Source organism: Castor canadensis, chromosome 2, assembly GCF_047511655.1.
Source record: "Castor canadensis chromosome 2, mCasCan1.hap1v2, whole genome shotgun sequence".
Taxonomy (NCBI): domain Eukaryota; kingdom Metazoa; phylum Chordata; class Mammalia; order Rodentia; family Castoridae; genus Castor; species Castor canadensis.
In genome coordinates this window covers 145,511,464-145,531,684 of record NC_133387.1, presented here as the reverse complement: position 1 = coordinate 145,531,684, position 20,221 = coordinate 145,511,464, and the positions used below count along the sequence as shown (strand labels likewise).

General features: G+C 40.7%; 1 protein-coding gene across 6 annotated transcripts in view; it reads left to right on the top strand.

Moving 5' to 3' along the window:
• The window catches only part of Nedd4 (NEDD4 E3 ubiquitin protein ligase), a 117,762-nt gene that overhangs the window by 33,012 nt on the left and 64,529 nt on the right, over positions 1-20,221 (top strand). For 2 of the 6 annotated variants that reach the window (XM_074066004.1, XM_074066006.1), the window contains one exon: positions 5,916-5,969. In XM_074066004.1, coding sequence (XP_073922105.1) covers positions 5,916-5,969 — 54 coding nt within the window. Of the gene's footprint in view, positions 1-5,915; positions 5,970-12,777; positions 15,402-20,221 lie in introns of those variants that run through there. The other 4 variants (XM_074066003.1, XM_074066002.1, XM_074066005.1 and 1 more) reach the window with 3 other exon arrangements.

The following is a 20,221-nucleotide window of genomic DNA, read 5'->3' as shown; positions in this document are numbered from 1 at the left end:
TTACATTTCCACCAACAGTATTCAGTATGGTTTCCCCACTTGCCCATACTTGTGAGCTTTTGTTTTGCTCACAGTAGCCATCAGGTGTGAGGTGACATCTCCTTGTGGCTTCAGTGGGCATCCCCTGGTAATGAGTGAGTTTGAGCCCCATTCGTGTGTCAAGTCCTCAGCCTGTTTTTACAAATCAGGGTGTGGTGGGGAGTACAGTGGATCTAGTACATCACATAGATATGCCTGGAAATGACATTGAGACAGCCACCAAGTACTGTTTTTAAGAGGGGGGGAAGAGGAAGGGGGTTAATGGAATATAATAGAGGGTGAACTTGCTCAAATATACTGTGCATATATGGAATTTTCACAAAGCCCCCTCCTATCATTAAGACTCCTAAGGGTTAGGAAAGCAAAACCAGGCTACAGGGGTTTGTTTATTTCCTATTGAGTTGTTGGGGTGCCTTCTGTGTTGGAGGTGAGCCCCTCATCGGTGAGTTCTAATTTTTTCTCCCATTCCCTAGGCTGCCTTTTCACTCTGTGGATTGTTTCTTTGGCTGTGCAGAAGCGTGTGATTTAATGTAGCCCTCTTTGTCTGTGTTTTGTTTTGTTTCCTGTGCTTTTGTTGTCATAGCTAAGAAGACATTGTCAAGACCAATTTCAAGAAGCTTTTGCCCCTGTGTTCCTCTAGGAGTTTTACAGTTCCAGCTGTGCATTTATGTCTTGAGTTCATTGTGAGTTGATTTTTGAGTATGGTTTACAGTAAGGGTTCAGCTTCATTCTTCGCATCTGGACATTTACTTTCCCTGGCATGATTTGTGAAAACTGTACTTCCCCCATTGTGTATTGACACCTTTGTCTCAGAGTGGTTGATTGTATTTCATGGGGTTTTTCTGGGTTCTCTATTCTATTCCATTGCTCAGTGCCTGTGTTTATGTCTGTGCCCCACTGTTGATTACGATACCTTCTTACTATATTTTGAAATCAAGAAGTGTGAGGCCTCTAATTTTATTCTTTCTCAAGACTTGGGTCTTCTATAGTTCCATGTAAACATCAGGATTTTTTCTATGTCTGTAAAAAATGACATTGGGATAGTGATAAGGAGAATATTCAGTCTGTAGATCGCTGGGTAGAATGGACATTTTATTAAAAGTAAGTTCTCCCTATGCGTGAACATAGGATGTCTTTCTGTTTATTCATTTTAAGATTGACAAATCAGGCTTAGAACCCTCGCCTTTTACTCACTAAGCATGCCTTCTTTTCACTGTCACCAAAGGTTCTAGCTTGCATTGCTTTATCTTCATATGTAAGGCTGTACGTGTGTTTCAATCAGAATTTTTGCAAATTTATTATAATGCTAATGAAATGAATTTGTGTGGATCAGTGCTAATTCATCACAGCCAGCAAAAGAACTGAAAACTCGGTGATTTAACATCTTCTGTGAAAAGGAGGTGATTGTGTACAGTCCCAATTCTGATTTTTCCTCTTTTATCATTTATATATATATATATTTATATATATATATTTTTTTGATGTGCTGGGGCTTGAACTCAGGGCCTTCACCTTGAGCCATTCCACCAGCCCTTTTTGTGATGGGTTTTTCTGAGATAGGGTCTTGAGAACTATTTGCCTGGGCTGGCTTTGAACCGCAATCTTCCTGATCTCTGCCTCCTAGTAGCTGGGATTACAGGCATGAGCCACTGGGACCCAGCTTCGTTTATTTGTTTATTAATTCATAGTCTAAGATGTTTTTGACTAAACATATCCACCTTAAAAATGTCTGTTCAGATAATGTCATAGTACAAACCTTGTTGGGCAATGGAAATTGCAGTCAGAACTTGAAGGGGGCTTTCATATCTTTGAGTGAACATGAAGTTTAAACAAACTTTTTGAGCTAGGAGTAATAGCACACACATGTAATCCCAGCAGTCCAAGGCTGAGGCAGAGGATCACAAGTTTGAGGCCAGCCTGGAGTACATAGCGAAATCCAGGTAAGTCTGAGTTCAGTAGAAAACCCTGTCTCAAAAAACCAAGGGCTGGGGATGTGGCTCAGTGGAGATGGTTTGCCTACCATACACAAGGTCCTGGGTTCAATTCCCAGCGTCACAGTTATTAGTAAGTTAACAAACAGGAGAAACTCTATGTTGAAGTTAGTGCCCTGTAGCAAGTTATAGTGAAATCTACCAAACAGTTGCTCAGGTGACACCCAGCAGGCAATTCCCAGGAGGGAGAGAGGAAGTCTGACACATCAGGCGTCACTGGTGCACACTGTGAACTCCATGCACAAGAATGACATGCACACATCTGGAAAAACACCACACACACCCTGCGTTCCCATGGTGCTCAGCTTGTATCTTTAGCCTTCGTAGTCATCATACTAGATTGCATAATGCGAAATGTGTGTGCGCGTGTGTGCCTATCTGTATGATGTTACAGAAGTAATGTGACCTGGGTGTGATAGATATTTTTATAAGGAGAAAGGGAAGTCCGCCATAATGTCTTCTCTGTGCTACTAGCGGTGTGGTCTTCTGGGATTTTTTCCTATGTATTTGTATCCATGTGTATGTGTGTGTACATGTGTACATTATATGAATATGTGTGTGTATGTACATACACTCTACTGCCTCTGCAGACACGCAACAAAAAATGGTGTGGTCTTCTTCCATACATGTTTCTCAGGCACTTCACTCATGCTCGCTCTTGAGATGGTCACTGTCCCTACCTCTAACGAGGCCTGCTGGCCAGGGTAGACAGGCCACTGTGAGCAAGAACCTCAGAACAGTTCTCCCTGGGCTGAGCATTGTGAAAGGGAGGCCAGGCGCTGGGGCGGATGTCAGACATGGCTCACTTAGTCTAGGAGTTTAGCCAAGCGTGTCATCTAGGATGCTGTCAGCGTCAAGTAAGGGACTTGAAGTGGCAAGTACAAGTGGCTTACACAATAGCACACTTATTCTCTCTAATTACAAGTGGAGAGCAAGCAGAGAGAGCAGTTACAGATTGCTGACCTCTGACCCAGGTTCTCTGGGATTCGCTTGGCTTTTTCTCCATGGTCACAAGATGCTTACAGCACTTCTAAATGTCATCTCCTCAAACAGTGGTGCCCAGAGGCATAAAAAGTTTTTCCTCATGAGTCTCTTCAAAGTGAAGAACCCTTTTACGAAAGCCCTCCCCCGTCCCCAGGAAAATTTGCTTCCTGTCTCTTGGGCCAGAATTGTGTCCTGTAGGTACTTCTATCTAGCCATTGGTAAGGAACATGAATTACTGCGGGTCCTAGACGGTGTGGCCCTGCAAGTGCATTTAGCCCTGGGAGTGAGGAGTGACCATCTGTCCCTGACACACAGTCATCCGACAGCTGAATAAAGCCAGAATTCTCTCAGGTGTGAAGAAGGGCGTTCCCATCCACAGAGGACAAAGTAAATGAGGTGCAGGGTGAGTTCTCCTTATCTGCGTTTACACTGTGACCTGTCACATGAGGTCAGTTATGGGATTTTCCACTCGTGGTGTCATGACAACACTTACAAAGGCTTTAATTTAAAATGTGCTTACACCCATTCAAAGCTTGTTTGCAAATGTTCAGAGCAGCAGCATCTGAAAACTGTCCAAAAATGGCGGTGGTGGTGGCACATTCTAAGAGCATATTGAAGACCAGTGCAGTGTGCACTTTAAAGAGGTCAAATACGGGTATTTGTGAATTACAGATCACCAGTGCTATTTCCAACGATGTTACTACATTGTTTTTCACTACAGCTGTTGGCAGAATTTCCAGGAACCACATGTCAGGTTCCTTGTAAACACAGTGCAGTGCTGCCCGTGTTCTATTTTGAAAATTGTGCATTCCTCTTCCAAGTTTCTCCCTTTATTCTTTTATGCATTTTTATACTTAAATGTTTATCCTTTTTGAAATGTCCTATCATTGGTATTCTTATTTTTGTTTTTCTTTCTGCTTTCACCTTTTCCTTTAAATGAGGAACCTATTAACTCTGTTTTTGTTGACTCTATTTCTATACTTTTCTCCTATTTTTAACAAACTTTAAAAATCTCATAAAAATTTGCATGTAGTTTAGAAATAGCACAAAATGACTTATCATGAAAAGCAACATTCTGGTGCCCATCCTCCCTCCTGTCCCTGCTTCCCACAGGGAATTGGTTTTGTGCAGGTCCTATGTGTACTCCCGGTCATTATTCTCATACAGCTAGGCCCCAAGCTGATTTCCAGCTGTGACAGATGGTTATGCTTGGCTCCTCATATTTTTCTAGGTGGAATAGAGTTTTTCTTTAGAAACTTGAAGGCAATGCTATTGAAAAATATGATTCTTCTTTCTTCCTCTCCCTTCTTCTCCCTCTCCCTCTCTCTCAAAAACTTAATTATCTTTATTCTGTCTTGCTTGTTTAGGCAGATACTCTACCACTTGGGTCACACCCCCCAACCCTCCCTTTGATTTGTCTTTTGTTTTGAGAGAGGGTGTCAGCTAACTTTGCCTGGGCTGGCCTTGAACTCACAGTCCTCCTGCCTCTGCCTCATGCATTCCTATACTTTGTTGTGGGAACAATTTCTTTAAGCATTTCCTTTTTTTAAATCATTATCTTCCCTCTGTTTATATTATCATTTGGGGATTATAATTAGTTGGATGCAGAGTTGCCTCAACTAATTTTCTGTCCTTCTTAGTCAAAATTCATCATGACATTACAGAGTTGGAAAATTAAATGTGACCACCCATCACATCTTCTATGGGTGGTCTTTGTACCATTCTAAGAAACATAGCAGAGGGCTTGGAATGCAGCTCAGTGATAAGAGAGCTTGCCCTGCACACCTAAGGCTCTAGGTTCAATCCCCAGCACCACAAAAAAATAGATATATTGGGACGAAATTAATAATACCACACAGTGAATGTTCTAGGACATGGGTCAGCAATATTTTCTTAAAGGACCTGATATTAAAATTTTAGGTGTTTGGGGCCAGGAGAAACAAACAAGGATATTGTATAGATACTTATATGTCCTAGTAAAATGTAACCATCTAAGCAGGGTACAGTTGTGTATAAGTATAGTCCCAGCAACTAAGAAGGCTGAGGCAGGAAGATCACTTGAGTCCAGGTATTCGAGGGCAGCCTGGGGAACATAGTGAGACCCATCTCAAAGAACAAAAGAAATGTAACCATGTTAAAAATGTAAGAAAAATTCTTATCTAATGGAACCATAATTAAAAAGGACGTGGCTGCTTGGATTTGGCCCTCAAGCCATATTTTGTTCATTCTTTGTTTTAGGGCAGGAAGTGTTGATTCTCTATTGAATTTGTTCAGAACTTGTTTGTAAAAATTTTTCTTTCCTTTGGGAGACTTTTTAATTTTTTTTAGTGGTACTGGCATTTGAACTCAGGGCCTCACACTTGCTAGGCAGGTGTTCTACCACTTGAGCCACTTCTCCAGCCCTTTTTCTTTCCTTTGGCTTAGCTTTTTGTTCTATATTTTGGGGACGTTCCACCAATTTGCCTTGCAGTGCTTCTATTTAAACTCAACAGTAATTTTTAGATGCTCTCTTCTTTGATATCTGGTAGTTCCCGTTCTGTCATATCCTGTTTTTGTCTTGTGGATTTAAGACTTTCCTAATCATTTCTAAGGTTGCTACTTAAAGTTTTGAAAGCTGTTTTCTTTTGTTCCCTAACCTACCTCATTTTCTTTCTCTGTACATCTGATTTCTGATAATCTAGTCCATACTGAACTGTGATAAAACAGAAAACTTATCTATTGCTTCTGTAGACAAAATACATAAACATTCAACAATCAGGTTACATTTTTGTTACTATGTATTTTTCATGTATCGTGTGTAATTTAAAATACACCCTGAGTAACAGTAGTCCTCAAAGAGTGATTTTTAAAGCATGCATTTCTGCTGTCTGTGGATTGATGCTCTGTGTTTTCCTTACTTAGGTCCATCCTCAGCAGCACCGGCTCCTTTTTGAAGTATTTGATGAAAATCGATTGGTAAGTCATGTTGCCCAAGTGTGAAGAATGGAGTAGAGCAGCCTAGGAAAGTGGGCAGGGAATCTGTGATTTTGAGAGATGAAGTGAGCTGGCTACGGAGGCAGTGTCCTTTCTTCTTCCTGGTGTTACTTGATACCTTCCCATTCTCCTCAGGAGCACCTCTCCTGAGTGTCAACAGGTTATAAGGTCTCACTCAACTGTTGTGACAGGAGGTGGCAGGGAAAGGTGGCCCCTTTATCTTGCCTTCCCTCAACACCCACCCTGAGCCCTGGGTGGTAACCTGGGCAATGGAGCCTGCACCCAGAGGCGTCTTCAGCTGTCTGTCCTCACCACTGTGGCTTTTCGTGAGGTTCCCGGTGTCCAGTTTCAACCTTCCATCCACTCCTACCCTGACTTTTCTCACAAGAAATCCGTCCTCTTTATACTGACAAGCCATGAGCGAATTAAGTCCTTTAAAGAACTACCTGACTTCCTTTTATAAAATAATAGTTCTGATTCCTGGTTTCCTAAAGACTATGTTAAAGGCATATCCTTTTCCTTACTTCTGTCTCTTTGGGATCTTTTTCAAACCTTCTTAGCAGCTTATAGTTAAACCTGGAAGATCTGAATATGTAAGTTGTGTTAATTGGTTTCCATCTTTGGACAAAATACCTGAGAAAATCAGTTTACAGGAGGGAAGATCTGTTTTGGCTTATGGTTTCAGAGTTCTCAGCCCATGGTTGCTTGGCTCTGTGTTTTGGGGGGCCTGTTGTGAGGCAAAGCATCATGGCAGACACCTGTGGTAGGACAAAGCTGTCACCTCATGGTGGTGGACAGGCAGAGGGGTGACTTTTATAACAAGGCCCCATCCCTGAAACCCAGGAAGTTGTGAATATGTAAATGCATTAATCCGTTGATGGTCCAGTCACCTCCCAAAGGCCCCACCCCTGAACACTGCTGCACTGGGGACCAAGCCTGTACTTCAACACATGAGCCTTTGAGGAACATTCCAGATACAAACCATAGCATAAGTATAAAAACTGTGTTTAGTGTCCAAAGATGATCAGTTATTCAACACAAGCATCACAATAGGAATTAAGCAGTTCTATTCATTTTTTTCAACTAATAAAGAAACTGGATTTTTAAAAGAGAATCCGTTGCATCAGACTGTGTAACATTTCTTTTCCTTCAAGAAACAGTACAAGTGACTGAAGATACTGCCAGTGAAATCTTAGCATCATAATAAGTAAAGATACTTTTTTTTTTTTTTTTTGGCTGCCAAGAGAGACTCTTCATCAGTGAGTGGCAATCTAATTTTTTTTTTTGGTGGTACTGGGGTTTGAACTGAGGATCTGATGTTTGCTGGACAGGCGCTCTACCACCTCAGTCACTCTTCCAGCCCTTGGCAATCTAATCTTTTAAGGCTGAGTAGGAAATGTTGACAGTTTGGTTATCAATATGGTGAGATACACAGCTTTTTGTTTTCTGTTTGTATTTGTGCTTTTTATGTGGAGAGTTTCCTTACCATCACCCCACCCCATCTATTCAGGTCTATTTTCCTTCCAGAAAGGACCAGACAAAATTTTGTATTGGTGTTTCATTTTTAAGCCATGAAATATGCATGCAAAGAGTATAGATAATATAGATCTTCATGTTTCAGTGCAACACAGATGTCTGAGCCTCGCCCTCAGCTGAGGGACTGAGTGCTCTACCTCTGATCCCTCCCTGCATCCTTCCTGGTGGCACCCCCTTTTCTTCCCTCATAAGTAGTAGCCACTCGCCTGGATTTTGTGTTTATCATTTCTTGCTTTCTAAATTACTCTTTATCATGTATGTATTTCCCTAAGAAAACATATCATTTCCTTTTTCACATCGCTGAATTTATGAAAGCTGTATCTCTCTGAGTGAATTCCCCTAACATGTGATCTTGCATAGTATTGCACTGGTGAGATTGATCTGTGGGGACACATTTTCATCTATGCCAAGTTTTCTGTCACCTGTACATGTTATAATACCATAATTTGCATGTTAACCTTCCTTAGTAGATACTAGCTTTCCAGGTTGTTTGCTATTACCAATTGATAAACGTTCCCACTGTCTCTCCTTGCGGACGTGTCTAAGTTACATATTTTGAAGTTGAACTGCTGGATGGTGGCATTACTGTGTTCTTTTTCCTGTTGTCATGGGTGCTGGTGTGAACTTCTGATCCAGGAGTGTGTTTTGGGGGAGCTATTTCATTTGAGTTATTTGAATGTTGTCCACAAGAAAGATCAACTCACATTTCTCTAACTGCCATGCTTAGCTGGCTATAGTCACTGTTTCCTCATTGTCAAATTGATTTTGGCAAACACTGTTTGGTTCATTAATATTCCATTAAGTATTTACTACATATATTTAATAATACACTGAGTAGCACGATGAGTTGGGAGGAAAAGCCTTGCTTTTGATATTAGCAATTGAATACTTCTGGATTGGTAAATGTGGCATAATAGAAGCATTAAAGCTTCTAACTAAAAGCAAAACCAAAACGTGTTTATCTAGATCTAATAGGCCCTATGCCAAGGATCAGAAGTTCTGTGGTAGTCACCTCCACTTAATGCTGGACAGATCATTCAACCCTCTGAAAATATTTTCCCATGTTTAAGAAACTGAAGATAGCAATATTTGTCCTGTCTTTCTCATAAGTAATTGTGAGGATAAAAATGAGACCATTGCTATGACAACTCTCAGAAAACTTCATCGTGACACAGATACACAGTGTTGTTTACCTGCCATGCACTCCTGTGTTTGTGACTCTTTGGGTGCTTGGTAGGGCACACCATTTGTAGTGTGTCTGTTGTGTTAGATGCTCTGCTATGCATTGGACATGGAGCTCTTCTCTCTCTCTCTCTCTCTTTTTTTTTTTTTTTTTTTTGGTGGCACTGGGGTTTGAACTCAGGGCCTCACACTTGCCAGGCAGGCTTTCTTACCACTTGAGCCATTCTGCCAACCCAGAGCTCTTCTCAAGAAGTGCACTGTACCAGCTAAGGGGGGCCAGAGAGGATGAGAACAGGGTGGTGCAAATCACCCTAGAACACTGGCCTATTGCCAGTCTTAGCATGGAACCGAAGTCAGTCACCTAAGATGCTATAGAAGCTACGGCCATGGGTGGAGTAACAGGCCTGATTGTGTGACCTGTGCCACTGTAAATGTCACTATCTTTAATCTCCTGTAGCAAGCATTCACAACTTAATTAAGAACATATCATTTTATTAGCTAATTGTATTTGAAAATGTAGTGCAAAGAACACAATTTTAAGCAGAGACAACTTTTAGTCATCTGGAAAATGTTAATTAAGTGACATTTGCTTTTGGGAAAGTATATTCCTTTTGTCAAGCCAATTTTAAGACTTGATGTTTATAAAACGTGGTAGTTTGGTGATAGTGATGGTGGTGGTAGTGTTCATAGTAGCAGACCATTTCAGAATGGAGAGCCTTAAAAAAAATCCATTCACCAGTGCAGAAGTTAGCAGTTATGTGTTGCCAGTGTAAGAGATACACCTGCATGCTCTCAGCCATCAGGTCAGGGGATGCCAATGTCTTGATGGAGCCACTACGCTTCACAGACCTACTGGTTATATCAGTTAGCTTTGAGAGACAGACTGAGACTTTAAGGGACTGGTTTATGTCGTTGTGGAAGTTAACAAGTTGGAAATTCATGGAGCATGCCAGGAAGCTGGGAACACAAGCAGGATTTCTGTATTGGAGTATGGAAACAGGATTTTTCTCTGAGAAACTTGTCTTTGTGCTTAAAGCCCTCAACTGATTGGCTAAGCCCACATACACTGTGAAAGTAATATGCTTTACTCTAAGTCCACTGACTTTAATGTTAATCACATCTTTAAAAAATGTTCTTAGCAGGCTGGGCACAGTAGTTCATCCCTGTAATTCCAGCTACTGAGATTAAGAAGATTGTAGTTCAAGGCCAGCCTGGGCAAAAACTTAGCAAGACCCCATTTCAACCAATAAAGCTGGGTGTGTTGGTGGGTGCCTATCATCCCAACTACATGGGAAGCATAAATAGGAGGATCAAAGTTCAGACTGGCCTAAGTAAAAACGTGAGACCCCATCCCCAAAATTACTAAACCAAAAGAGAACTAGGGAGTGGCTCAAATGGTGGAGCACTTGCCTAACAAGTGTGAAGCCCTGGTTCAAACCTCCGTACCACCGCCCCCCCAAAAAAATCTTCCTAGCAGCATATTTGGCCCAACAGCAGGGCATCATAGGCTAGTCAAGTTGATATATACAGTTACCATCACAGTGGACTTTGGCCCACAAGGCTTGTCAATGATTAGCACCGACCAGAGCCTTTCCACGCCATGTAATTAATCACATTATTTTCTATGGAAGTAATCAGTAACCAGATGGCCCAGAGCGTGGGGTCCTGAGCTTAATTCAGAAGATGAAATTCTGTAGGACAGGCAGAAGAGGGCTCCAGATCTTCTCCGCTGGCGGTTAGGGTTCACACTCACCTTTCAGCATTTGCTGGGCTGAGGGGCGATGTTTTTCCCAGGCTCTGATTCCCTGTGCAACTGAGATAATTGTGGCACAAATCCTGTGCAGTCTTAGACCTGAGCCACCAGTGCAGGCTCCTTGGCCTCTCCAAGACTGCAGTGCTAGGCGACACATGTGCTTCTTACACCTTACTTTTCTTTGACTGAAACCCTCTTTCTAAATTTTTCAATCATTCCTTGTGCAGCTGTAAATTTTTTTATATTTCTTCAGAAGTAGCAACTAGATAACTTTTTTTTAAATCCTAAAAGGAAGCATTAGGCAGTCACAGTGACTACCATGATGTCATCCATCCCTCCCATCTGTCCACTCTCATCCTCCCATCCCTCCGTCCAACCATCCATTCATCAATCCATCCCTCTATCCATCCGTCCATCCCTCCCTTCACCAATCTCTCCTTCCCTCCCTCACCATCCAACCATCTCCACATCCTCCCATCTCTCCCTCCCTCCCTCCATCCACCCCTTTCTCCATTCATCCATCCCTTTATCCATCCCTCCTCCCATCCCTCTGCTCACCCGTCTCTCCTTCCCTCCCTCTCTCCAACCATCTCTACATCCTCCCATCCTTCTCTCCACCCATTCTCTCATAAATACATCCATGCATCCCTCCCTCCAACTGTCCTTCTCTCCATTCATCCCTCACTCCATCTCTCCGTCCACCCCTCTGTCCCTCTGTCCATCCTCCCATCTTTCCCTCCATCCCTCCCATCATCTCTCCATTCATCCCTCCTTCCCTCCCATCTCTCCATTCCTCCCATGATCACTCCATCCATCCTTCCATCCATCTCTCCCTCAATCCCTCCCATCTCTTCATCCACTTATATCTCCACCCATCCCTCCCTCCATCCCTCCATCCCTCCCTCCATCCCTCCCTCCCTTCATCCCTCTATCCCTCAATCCCTCCCGCCATCTCTCCATCCATCCATCTCTCCATCCATCCTCCCCTCCATTCCTCCCTCCATCCCTCCACCCATCTGGTGTTATTTGGTGCCTACTTTGTTCAACATGAGCTCAGGAGAATCAGAGGTGTTTAATTATAGCTTTAACACTCTGGAAGCTTAAAATCTAGTCAGAAAGCATGAAACTGATGCTCGTAGTAAAGCTGGCTTACCAAAGCAAAAACATGTATATAGCTAAATACCTGGGATTCATTATTTTATATTAATGATCAGAGGGTTTTTTATTAGCTGGAAGTTTTAGGCCACAGGCATGTGCACTTAGATATCATTGGTTGTCCTATCAGAAGTGGTGCATTTTTAAGTTATTAATCCCCTAACTTAATTCAAGAAGAAAATCTGAAGACATTAGGAAGCAAAGTAAAATGATTAGTAGTTTTCCTTTTTCAAAGAAAAAAGAATAATAAAGGGATATTTACTGAAGTCGTAAAATCATAAGGAAATAAGTTATATAAGACCAAGGTCATATAATAATTATAGTACTAAGTTTACAACTGTTACACAGCTTCTAGAACAAAGTGCTGTCTCATTCCAGTCAAAAAAGTTGACAAATTCCCACATTTCTGTATTGTCATGTCTTAATTGATTAAAATGCTGTTTAGAAAATTGTGATTAAGCACAGATCTAACTTAAGCAGTTTTCTTTTTTAAACAAAGTTTGAGTATATGTTTTACATATTTGCTTTTACTTAGTAAAAAAAACTTACTTAGAAAAATACAACTTGGGTGTAGTACCATGTGGTGTAAACAACGGTACCATTTTACTTTTTACTTTCCTATGAATGAGCCAGTATGTATTTAGTGCTGGAGTTCCAGCTATAAAATTCAGGTAAGGGGTTTAAATATACCCTAGAGTATTATTTAAAAATAAATTTGTTTCTTTCAAATAGAATGCCAACCTTGGTCTATGACATTTAGGAGAGAAATTAAAATATTAAACTTTTATTGCCCAGTAAACTGAAAATAAAGGTTAAATAAATACAAAGCAGAAAAATATATATACAAAATCACAACCTTTGAAAGGACAACTAGTCTACTGTTCTCTGCTGGGAGAGTTTTATCAAGTAGTAATTCCACCTCGAGGGCAGTTCTAGTACGCAAAAATGTAAACAAGTATGTACTTTGTTTATATAAAGAAATGTGTGCTGTGGTTTGCATTTCTTTATAGATATCAGACAACTACACGGGTTGTTCCAAGGCACCAGTAGGGGCCAGCAAAGAGCTCTTAGAGTTTTTCGGAACAGAATTGGCATTGAGATATGTTTATTTGATGTGTTAAATTCTTTTTAGATTTCTTTACTTACCGCAACACTCTTAAGTGAATGAATTGCAGAGACAGTGGAATAAAATATCCAGTGTGTTCAAACTATATTGGGCTATAGTTTTTCTGTCTAATCTGCATATATTTTTAATGGAATGTTTGCTTAGGCTATTTCTTGGCAGAGTTTTAATAGTCAAAATATAAATGGATCTTTTAAAGACTGTACCACTTGGCTGCAAAATGTCTTAAAATTACAGGAGAAAATGCTTGTTGACAGCTTCTCTTAATTTTTTTTTTCCTCCCTCAGTTCTGTGCTCGGTATCACTAGGTTCATTTTGTAGTTTACTGTAAGGTTTCACTTTTTATAGCTGATGTTTTGGAAGCTAAAATCTTTAGCCATTTGATGTAATGCTAAAGTTCTAATTCACCCCAAAGTTTTGGTTTTTCCAAATTTATACAATAATCCAAATTTACTCATTTTTTTAAAAAGAATGTAACAGTCTATATTCCTTTCCACGTTAACTAATTTGACTAGATTCCTAGCATGGCTATTATTTGGAAATTCAATCTTCGATTTGATACTCAATTACATGCAGTTTCATTCCTACCAACTTCCTGTAATTCTATACCTTTGGGTGAAAATATCAGTGGTCAAACTCTGCTGGTGAAAGTAGAGGCGCTGTGATTCTCAGAGTTAAATGTTCATTTAGTAGAGCTGGGGTGAAAAAACTCCCATTTCAACTTGAAATGCTCGAAGATTGTTGTTCTTGTGTTACTCACTCATGCAAATTGGAGAAGGTATAATTGAAACAAGGTTGGCTGTGTTTGAGTCAGTGTGCTGCGGCTGAGCTCAGCTGAAAGGTCCAAAGCAAGTGCTTTGTAAGTGAAGCCATTCCGACTACAAGCCTCTCAAGCCGGTTTGGAAGCGTCAGCCCCAGGCATGGGCCGCCTCTTTCTTCCTGTGATGGCTGGGATTTACCGTTTGACTTAGGATAAAGCCAGCCGACCGCTGACAAGCTCTTTGAGGTACCACAAATGATTTTTAACCTCGATGCAGTGCAGCTGCTTCTAGCCTGTCTGCGGACAGAGATCTTTGTTATGACTTTCAGCCCTTAACATGTCTGGAAATGAGGACAAATGGCACAGAGCTTACGATTGCACTTTGCAGCCCGAAGAAGCAACACTTACCCGTTGTCAGAGTCCTCCGGAGGTGATGTGGGGACCCACGTTCACACGTGCCTCCAAAGACCCACGCGGATCTCAGCGTCCAGTGTTGTGCAGATGAAGCTGGCTCCCAGGCAGTCTGCACCAGCTCCGCGAAGAAAGGATCACGTGAAGTCCCAGGACGGACCCTGCGTCCCCTCTCCTGAAAACGAGACTAAAAAGAGCAGCTGTCTGCAGATCTCCCTCCAGCCCACCAGGCTCAGCGGATGTCCCCAGCCTAGCAGTGTCTCAGCCGAAGGTGACGATGCTGCCTCTACTTGGGTCTTGAAGGATGGCATTTGCAGCAGGGCTGTGGCTGATAATGAACTGAATACTGTGAACGATGCTAACCTTCTAAGCAGTCCTGCCGTTTGCGGTGGCAGCCTCAGTCACTTTTCAGCCAGTGATAACGGATCTTACAGCAGCAATGGCAGTGATTATGGGTCGTGTGCAAGTATCACAAGTGGTGGGTCCTACACTAACAGCATCATCAGTGACAGCAGTGGTTATACTTTTCCACCAAGTGACGATACTTTTTTTGGTGGAATTGTGTCTGCCGACAGCACCTCCAGTAGAAGTGTGCCAGACAGGAGTGCTACTCCCTGTGACATTTTCTCAAGAAGCCCAAATGCAGTTCCCTTTGTCCAGGATGACTTGGAGCAAGGACTAGAGATTATGAAAGTGCCAGGGAGCAGGAATGCAAAAATTCCCCTGAAGCGTTGTTCATCTTTAGTCATTGTTCCCAGGAGTCCTTCAAACACCCCTCCGACTTCTCCAATAAGTTCCGGTCTTCTTCCAGGCAAAGAATTTTACCAAACCTCACACCAGTTCATGGTTTCTCCCAATGAGACTGCACATGAAGATGGTACCTGTGCAAAGGGGTTTCTCTCAACAGCTGTCAATGGACTTCGGTTGTCTAAAACAGTTTGCACTCCTGGGGAAGTGAGAGACATACGGCCACTTCACACGAAGAGCTCATCACAAAAGAAACTTGTCATTTCAAATAATCATAGTCCAAAGCAGACTGTCTGCGAAAAGTCGGCTGAAGGGTATTCTCGTGTTTCACTGCATTTCACTCAACAAAAAGCAAGCATGTTAGACTGTGAAGCATCAAATGGTGGCTGTGACCCAGAGACGTCCAACACGAAGCTTCATTCTGATTCAGAGAATGGTAAACCCGTGCCCAGGACATCTGCCTGTTCAACATCCACCCAAAGCATGGATTACCAAATCAGTGCCGGTGGAGAGTTCAAAAGACCAAATTCACAGATAAACAAAAACCATGCTACTTTACAAAGAAGTATTTCACTGGGAGGAACTTACCCAAATATTTCCTGTTTATCCAGCCTGAAGCACAATTGTTGTAAGGGGGGACCATCGCAGTTACTCATAAAGTTTGCATCTGGAGGTGAAGGGAGAGTTGACAGTTCATCAAGAGAAAAGAGCAGAGATTTCACACGTGAACTATCTGGTTCTTGCAAGGTAAGTTTCTTGTGACCTAGCTAAATGCAATTCATAGCAAAGTAGCTTAATGAACCGTTTGATTACAATTTATTACAACTTAGAAGTTAATATATATTTTCCTACCAATAATTTTATACTAATGAACTTTAATTTGTAAAGCTCAAGAATTCTTAACAGTCTTTCACTTTGTTATTTTACCAGTGGACATGCTATGTATTTTCAAAAAAAATCCTTCCTAACTAATTTAAGCCATAAAATGTTTTGATAGCATAAAACAAACTTTGAATAACAATATTTTATCTTAGTAGATTTTTCTTTCAAGTGGCTCAATATTTCAATGTATAGCTCCATACATTATTCCTGTTTTCAAAAAGGACCACTTTTCTCCCCTCGTCAATCATTGTGAAAGAAGTAAAATAAATTTAGAGTGCTTATTTAAAATATTAAGCAAAACATATAAAAATGGGAAGCTCTTGGTATAGAGGAATATGGAGGCACTATTTCCCTGAAGTGCCTGTATATAAGATTATTGATAAACGTTATCCTATGGCACGTTTACAGCAGAAGAAAATAAATGGTATTTATGTGTTTATATTCTAACCACAGGAATTTTGTTTCCACCCCATTTTTCTTCAGTTTACAGTTAATACTGCCTTCTAAAATGTAGCTCACTTGTTCAGTGATACCGATTTCTAAGTTTTGTTTGTTTGAATTTACCTAAAATTGCTAGGCACTTCCCATAATTTTCTACTTAAATATTAATTTGCTGTTTTGACAAATTTGCTTTATTCTATTAGTAATTTAACTCTAATGAATCTTAGCCAAAGAAGCTCTTTGTATAACTTGGCCTTTCAGAAGCATTTAAAATGGTTGAGACTGAAATCATGTTTTAAATTTCTGTATTTGGAAGGTCTTGCTAGATTCCAGGAAATTTAAAATTTTTTTCTGACTGAACGAGTTCTAGACGACAGCACACAGTTTGGCTGGGAGAGGAGGAGGAGCTTTGTCTGTTTATATTTGCATAGCACCCAATATCTATACTAAGGGTTTAAAAACCTCTTGTGGATAAGAAGCTGTAGGCAAATAAAAAATTAAGAGATTGATAGTTTGTTTTTTCTCTTGACTCTGGTAAATAAAATCATTGCTACCAATGGCCAGATGTTAATCCAAGCAACTACTTTGCTGAGAAGGAAGAGGCCAGATTTCCAATTCTTATCTATGATTTAGAATTATTAGTTTCATTTACAAAACTCTTCTGAAACATCTTTTTGAGATTACAATCCAGTCAACTGGCCTCTCCAAAGAAAGAAAGGAAATGACCCTATGTAAAATTTCAATAGCTTGCTAATTGAATTAATACTACTTATAAATTCATTTGACATTTAATGAAATAATATGAAAGGAATAATTAACCTAGATTTAGTTTTAGAAATATCCTTAAAATACTTGATGTTATGGTAGCATTAGAGTTTGTTGATGCTTTTCACAAAGGCTGTTGAAAGTGCATTGTAATGAATGTAAGTTAAATACCTGTTGCATTTCTAAAAATACACATTTTCATCCTCAGAAAACCTAGATAAGCCAACAAATATTTTTGTGACAACCAAAGGCTTAGCTTTGTGTCAATTCTATTTTTTGAGAGATTATTGGATTATAAAATAGCCCAGAAGTGTACAATCTGTTGGAGAGCTTTAAATCATTTCTCCTTTCAACATTTATTAAGCAACTTCTCTTTATAAAAATATCATAAACAATCTAACAGCAGTTAAATTCAAAGTATGGTAGGTCTAAATTGATCTAACCGATAAGTAGCAAAATGACGGCTTGTTTTATGAGGAAGATACTAGAGTTGCTTTTTCTAAACAACAGTGGCAACAATGGTGGGGTTCTAAAAATAATTCTGTGTTTATCAATAATTATATATTAATCTAATTATAGTGGTATATTGTAACTCATTTATAAATAAACAGCTCCCAAAATATTTCCCATGTCTCCAGTTAGTCTGGGTTAGTATTCTGATCTGCTGAGTCTGGCTTCACATTTAACAAGTTGATATTAGAGTAGCACTTAGTAATGCCAGCTATCTGTACCGAGCAGCCGTGAAATTAAATCACTGCCTTGGTCAGAGACCCTGGTTTCTAAAGCACCAAGAAGTCTACAGATTCTTTCTTCTGTTTAGCTATCAGCCTCCCGCAGCCTCCTATCATCAACAGATTGTTAATGACTCATTTTAACATCCACTGAAAACTTTTACCTGTGTCTGGGGCACAGGCCCTCCTCTGTGTTTATAGCTTAGAACGAGAATGAAAGATGCAACTTTGTAGTCTGCATGAAAGTTTATTCCAGTCTCAGCAGAGAACATGATAACTGCCCTATGTTTTTTCTGTGTATGTCTTGAAATACAATATTGCTTTTGTGAAGGCAATATAATGACTTTTGGTCTACAAATAGAAATTTGATGCTTTAATGTTGTATGAAATATTCTGTCAGCTCAACCAAAAAAATTGGTTAAGGAACTAAGGTAGTTATTCAGTTCCAAAAATTATTACTGTTGAGAGTTCTAAAATCTGTGTAGTTAGCGTACTCCATTATTATTTTATTTTTCTGGATCTGCTATGTCATGTCATCAGAATACTCAGAGATTTCATTACCTTGTTATTTAATTTCCCTCAGAATTTTGCCCAAGTGGTACATGTCTTCCTTCTCCAATTAAATGCGTGTTTCGACTAGAATCTTACTGGAATTGTTCCTTTTGTTATCAAAGTTTTTGTTCATGAGCCTGGATAGGGAAGTTGTTTAAGCCTAATAAAATAGGCTTAAAAAATTTATGTCTCTCTTTTTTTCAAAGTTCTTATTACAAATCTCAAGACGATTTATGTCAATGATTTCTTTTTATTTAGTTGTTCTTCCTAAGACAAATGTTTGGAATATATATTTACTTTAGTATTCCATTATTTTCCCCAGTACTTCCTTTATAAGGATTTAATTTAATTTAGTAGAATAAACTTAACACTTGGTTAAGTTTATTTTGAGCAACACTTAATTTTTCCTATAAAAACCAATGTAATTTTTAGATATTGACTCCAGAGCTATGATACAACAATGATAATGAAATGTGTGTCTCTTAGAACTGGAGAAGAGGCTCAGGAAGCTGGCGGAAAATGCTTTCTGTTCTCTGTAGGTGAAGTCCACTATCTAGCTCACATTTGAATGTCAGGTACTAAGAATAAAAGTGGAGTATAACACAGCCTCTTTTTTGGGGCACTCTCATGCTAGTAAGAGGGACAGACTGGTAAACAACAACAAAAAATGTTTTCAGTCCAATTAATGTGGTGTGCTGCAGTACCAGAGCACATGAGGAAGAAAGATGCGACAGGAGTGTTGTGGAGGAAGGGCCTGTTGGCAGAGCTGGCGAAGCATGAGCTGAGTCTTGATGGGTGACTTCGCCAGGCGGAGAAGTGCAGGAGGGCGGCATGACAGGGCTGTTCCTTCTCAACACTATTTCTGTTTCTGTTTGGGGCCGGGTACTTCTTGGCATGGGGGCTGTCCTGTGCACTGCAGGATGTTTAGCGGTATCCCTGGCCTCCATCCACTGATGCTAGGGACACCCCTCCCTAGAGTACCAGCCAAAAACCATCTGCAGCCATTGCAAGATGTCTCTGGGGGGCAAAGTTGTCCCCTATTGAGGATCTCTGTAGGCAGAAGAACAGCACATACAAAGCTGCAGATGTGAAAGCACCTCATGCTGTGAGTGTGACTCAGGTGTAGCCTATGGATGTGGGAGGAGGTGGTACACTAGAAGTGGGTTGGAGTCCCGATCAACCTGGTACCTCATGCTGAAGAGGAAGTAGTTTTCTTCTGCTAGCAGATGTCTTTATTTGAAAGTACAGAGTGCTCATTTTTATGTGTGTAAAAGATAAATTTTTGTGCCACCATGGATTCTAATTGAGTCAGTGTTTCTTTAGCTTGGATGGCTGGTCACTGGCGATGTCCTGATCCAAAGTAGGGAACTAAGGAGGAGGGGCGGGATTGGGAGGAGGAGGAAAAGGAGGAAATGGTACATTGTTGAGTGTGCTGGCAGAGACAGTGACCTTGCAGTGCTGTTGTAGGGCCACTGGAGTCACAGAGCACGCCCAGGAGAGAGGCGGTTGCTGGGTGTAGGTGGCCTCAGGTAAGGATGAACTCAGCTAGGGGATGCATCAAGTGAGATGAGAAGGGAGGCTGAACCCAAATTCTGAGGACCACTAGCTTTGGTGAGACACTGAAAGAAGAAATAAAAAAAAGGAGCCTGTAGACAGGCCAGGAGAGCATGGTGTCTTGGAGTCAAGGTAAAGGACAGAGGACAATGCCACAGGGAACTTAGGTGTCAATGAGTGTAGCAGTTAGAAGGTCCTTGGTGACTTTGGCAAGAGTAGGCTAGGAAAATGCCAAGGTGAAAAGCCAGGTTGAAGAAATAATACAATAGCTAAGGAAGCAGGGATAGCATGCATAGGTTGTTTGCCATCATAAAATGAGTGTGTGAGATAAGAGCTCATGTTTAGTGACTGCTGCAGAGAAGTCTTAGCACTAGGTGAATCTGAAATGTGGAAGACAAACTCCCACTCCTACAAAGACAGCACAGTCTCTTTTCCAGAAGGGGGAGAAAAAAGCAGATTGTGGCTGGCTGTTCTTTCTCCTTGGAACTTCTTCCATAGAATAAGTGAACACGGCCAGTGAAAACTGAAATGGGGACCCAGAAATATCAAAAGAAGGAAACCAAAAATGAGAAACTGGAGTCTGCCTATGAATATTTACAACTCCTTTTGGACTTTCTCCATTCCCTCCTCACCACCAAAAAT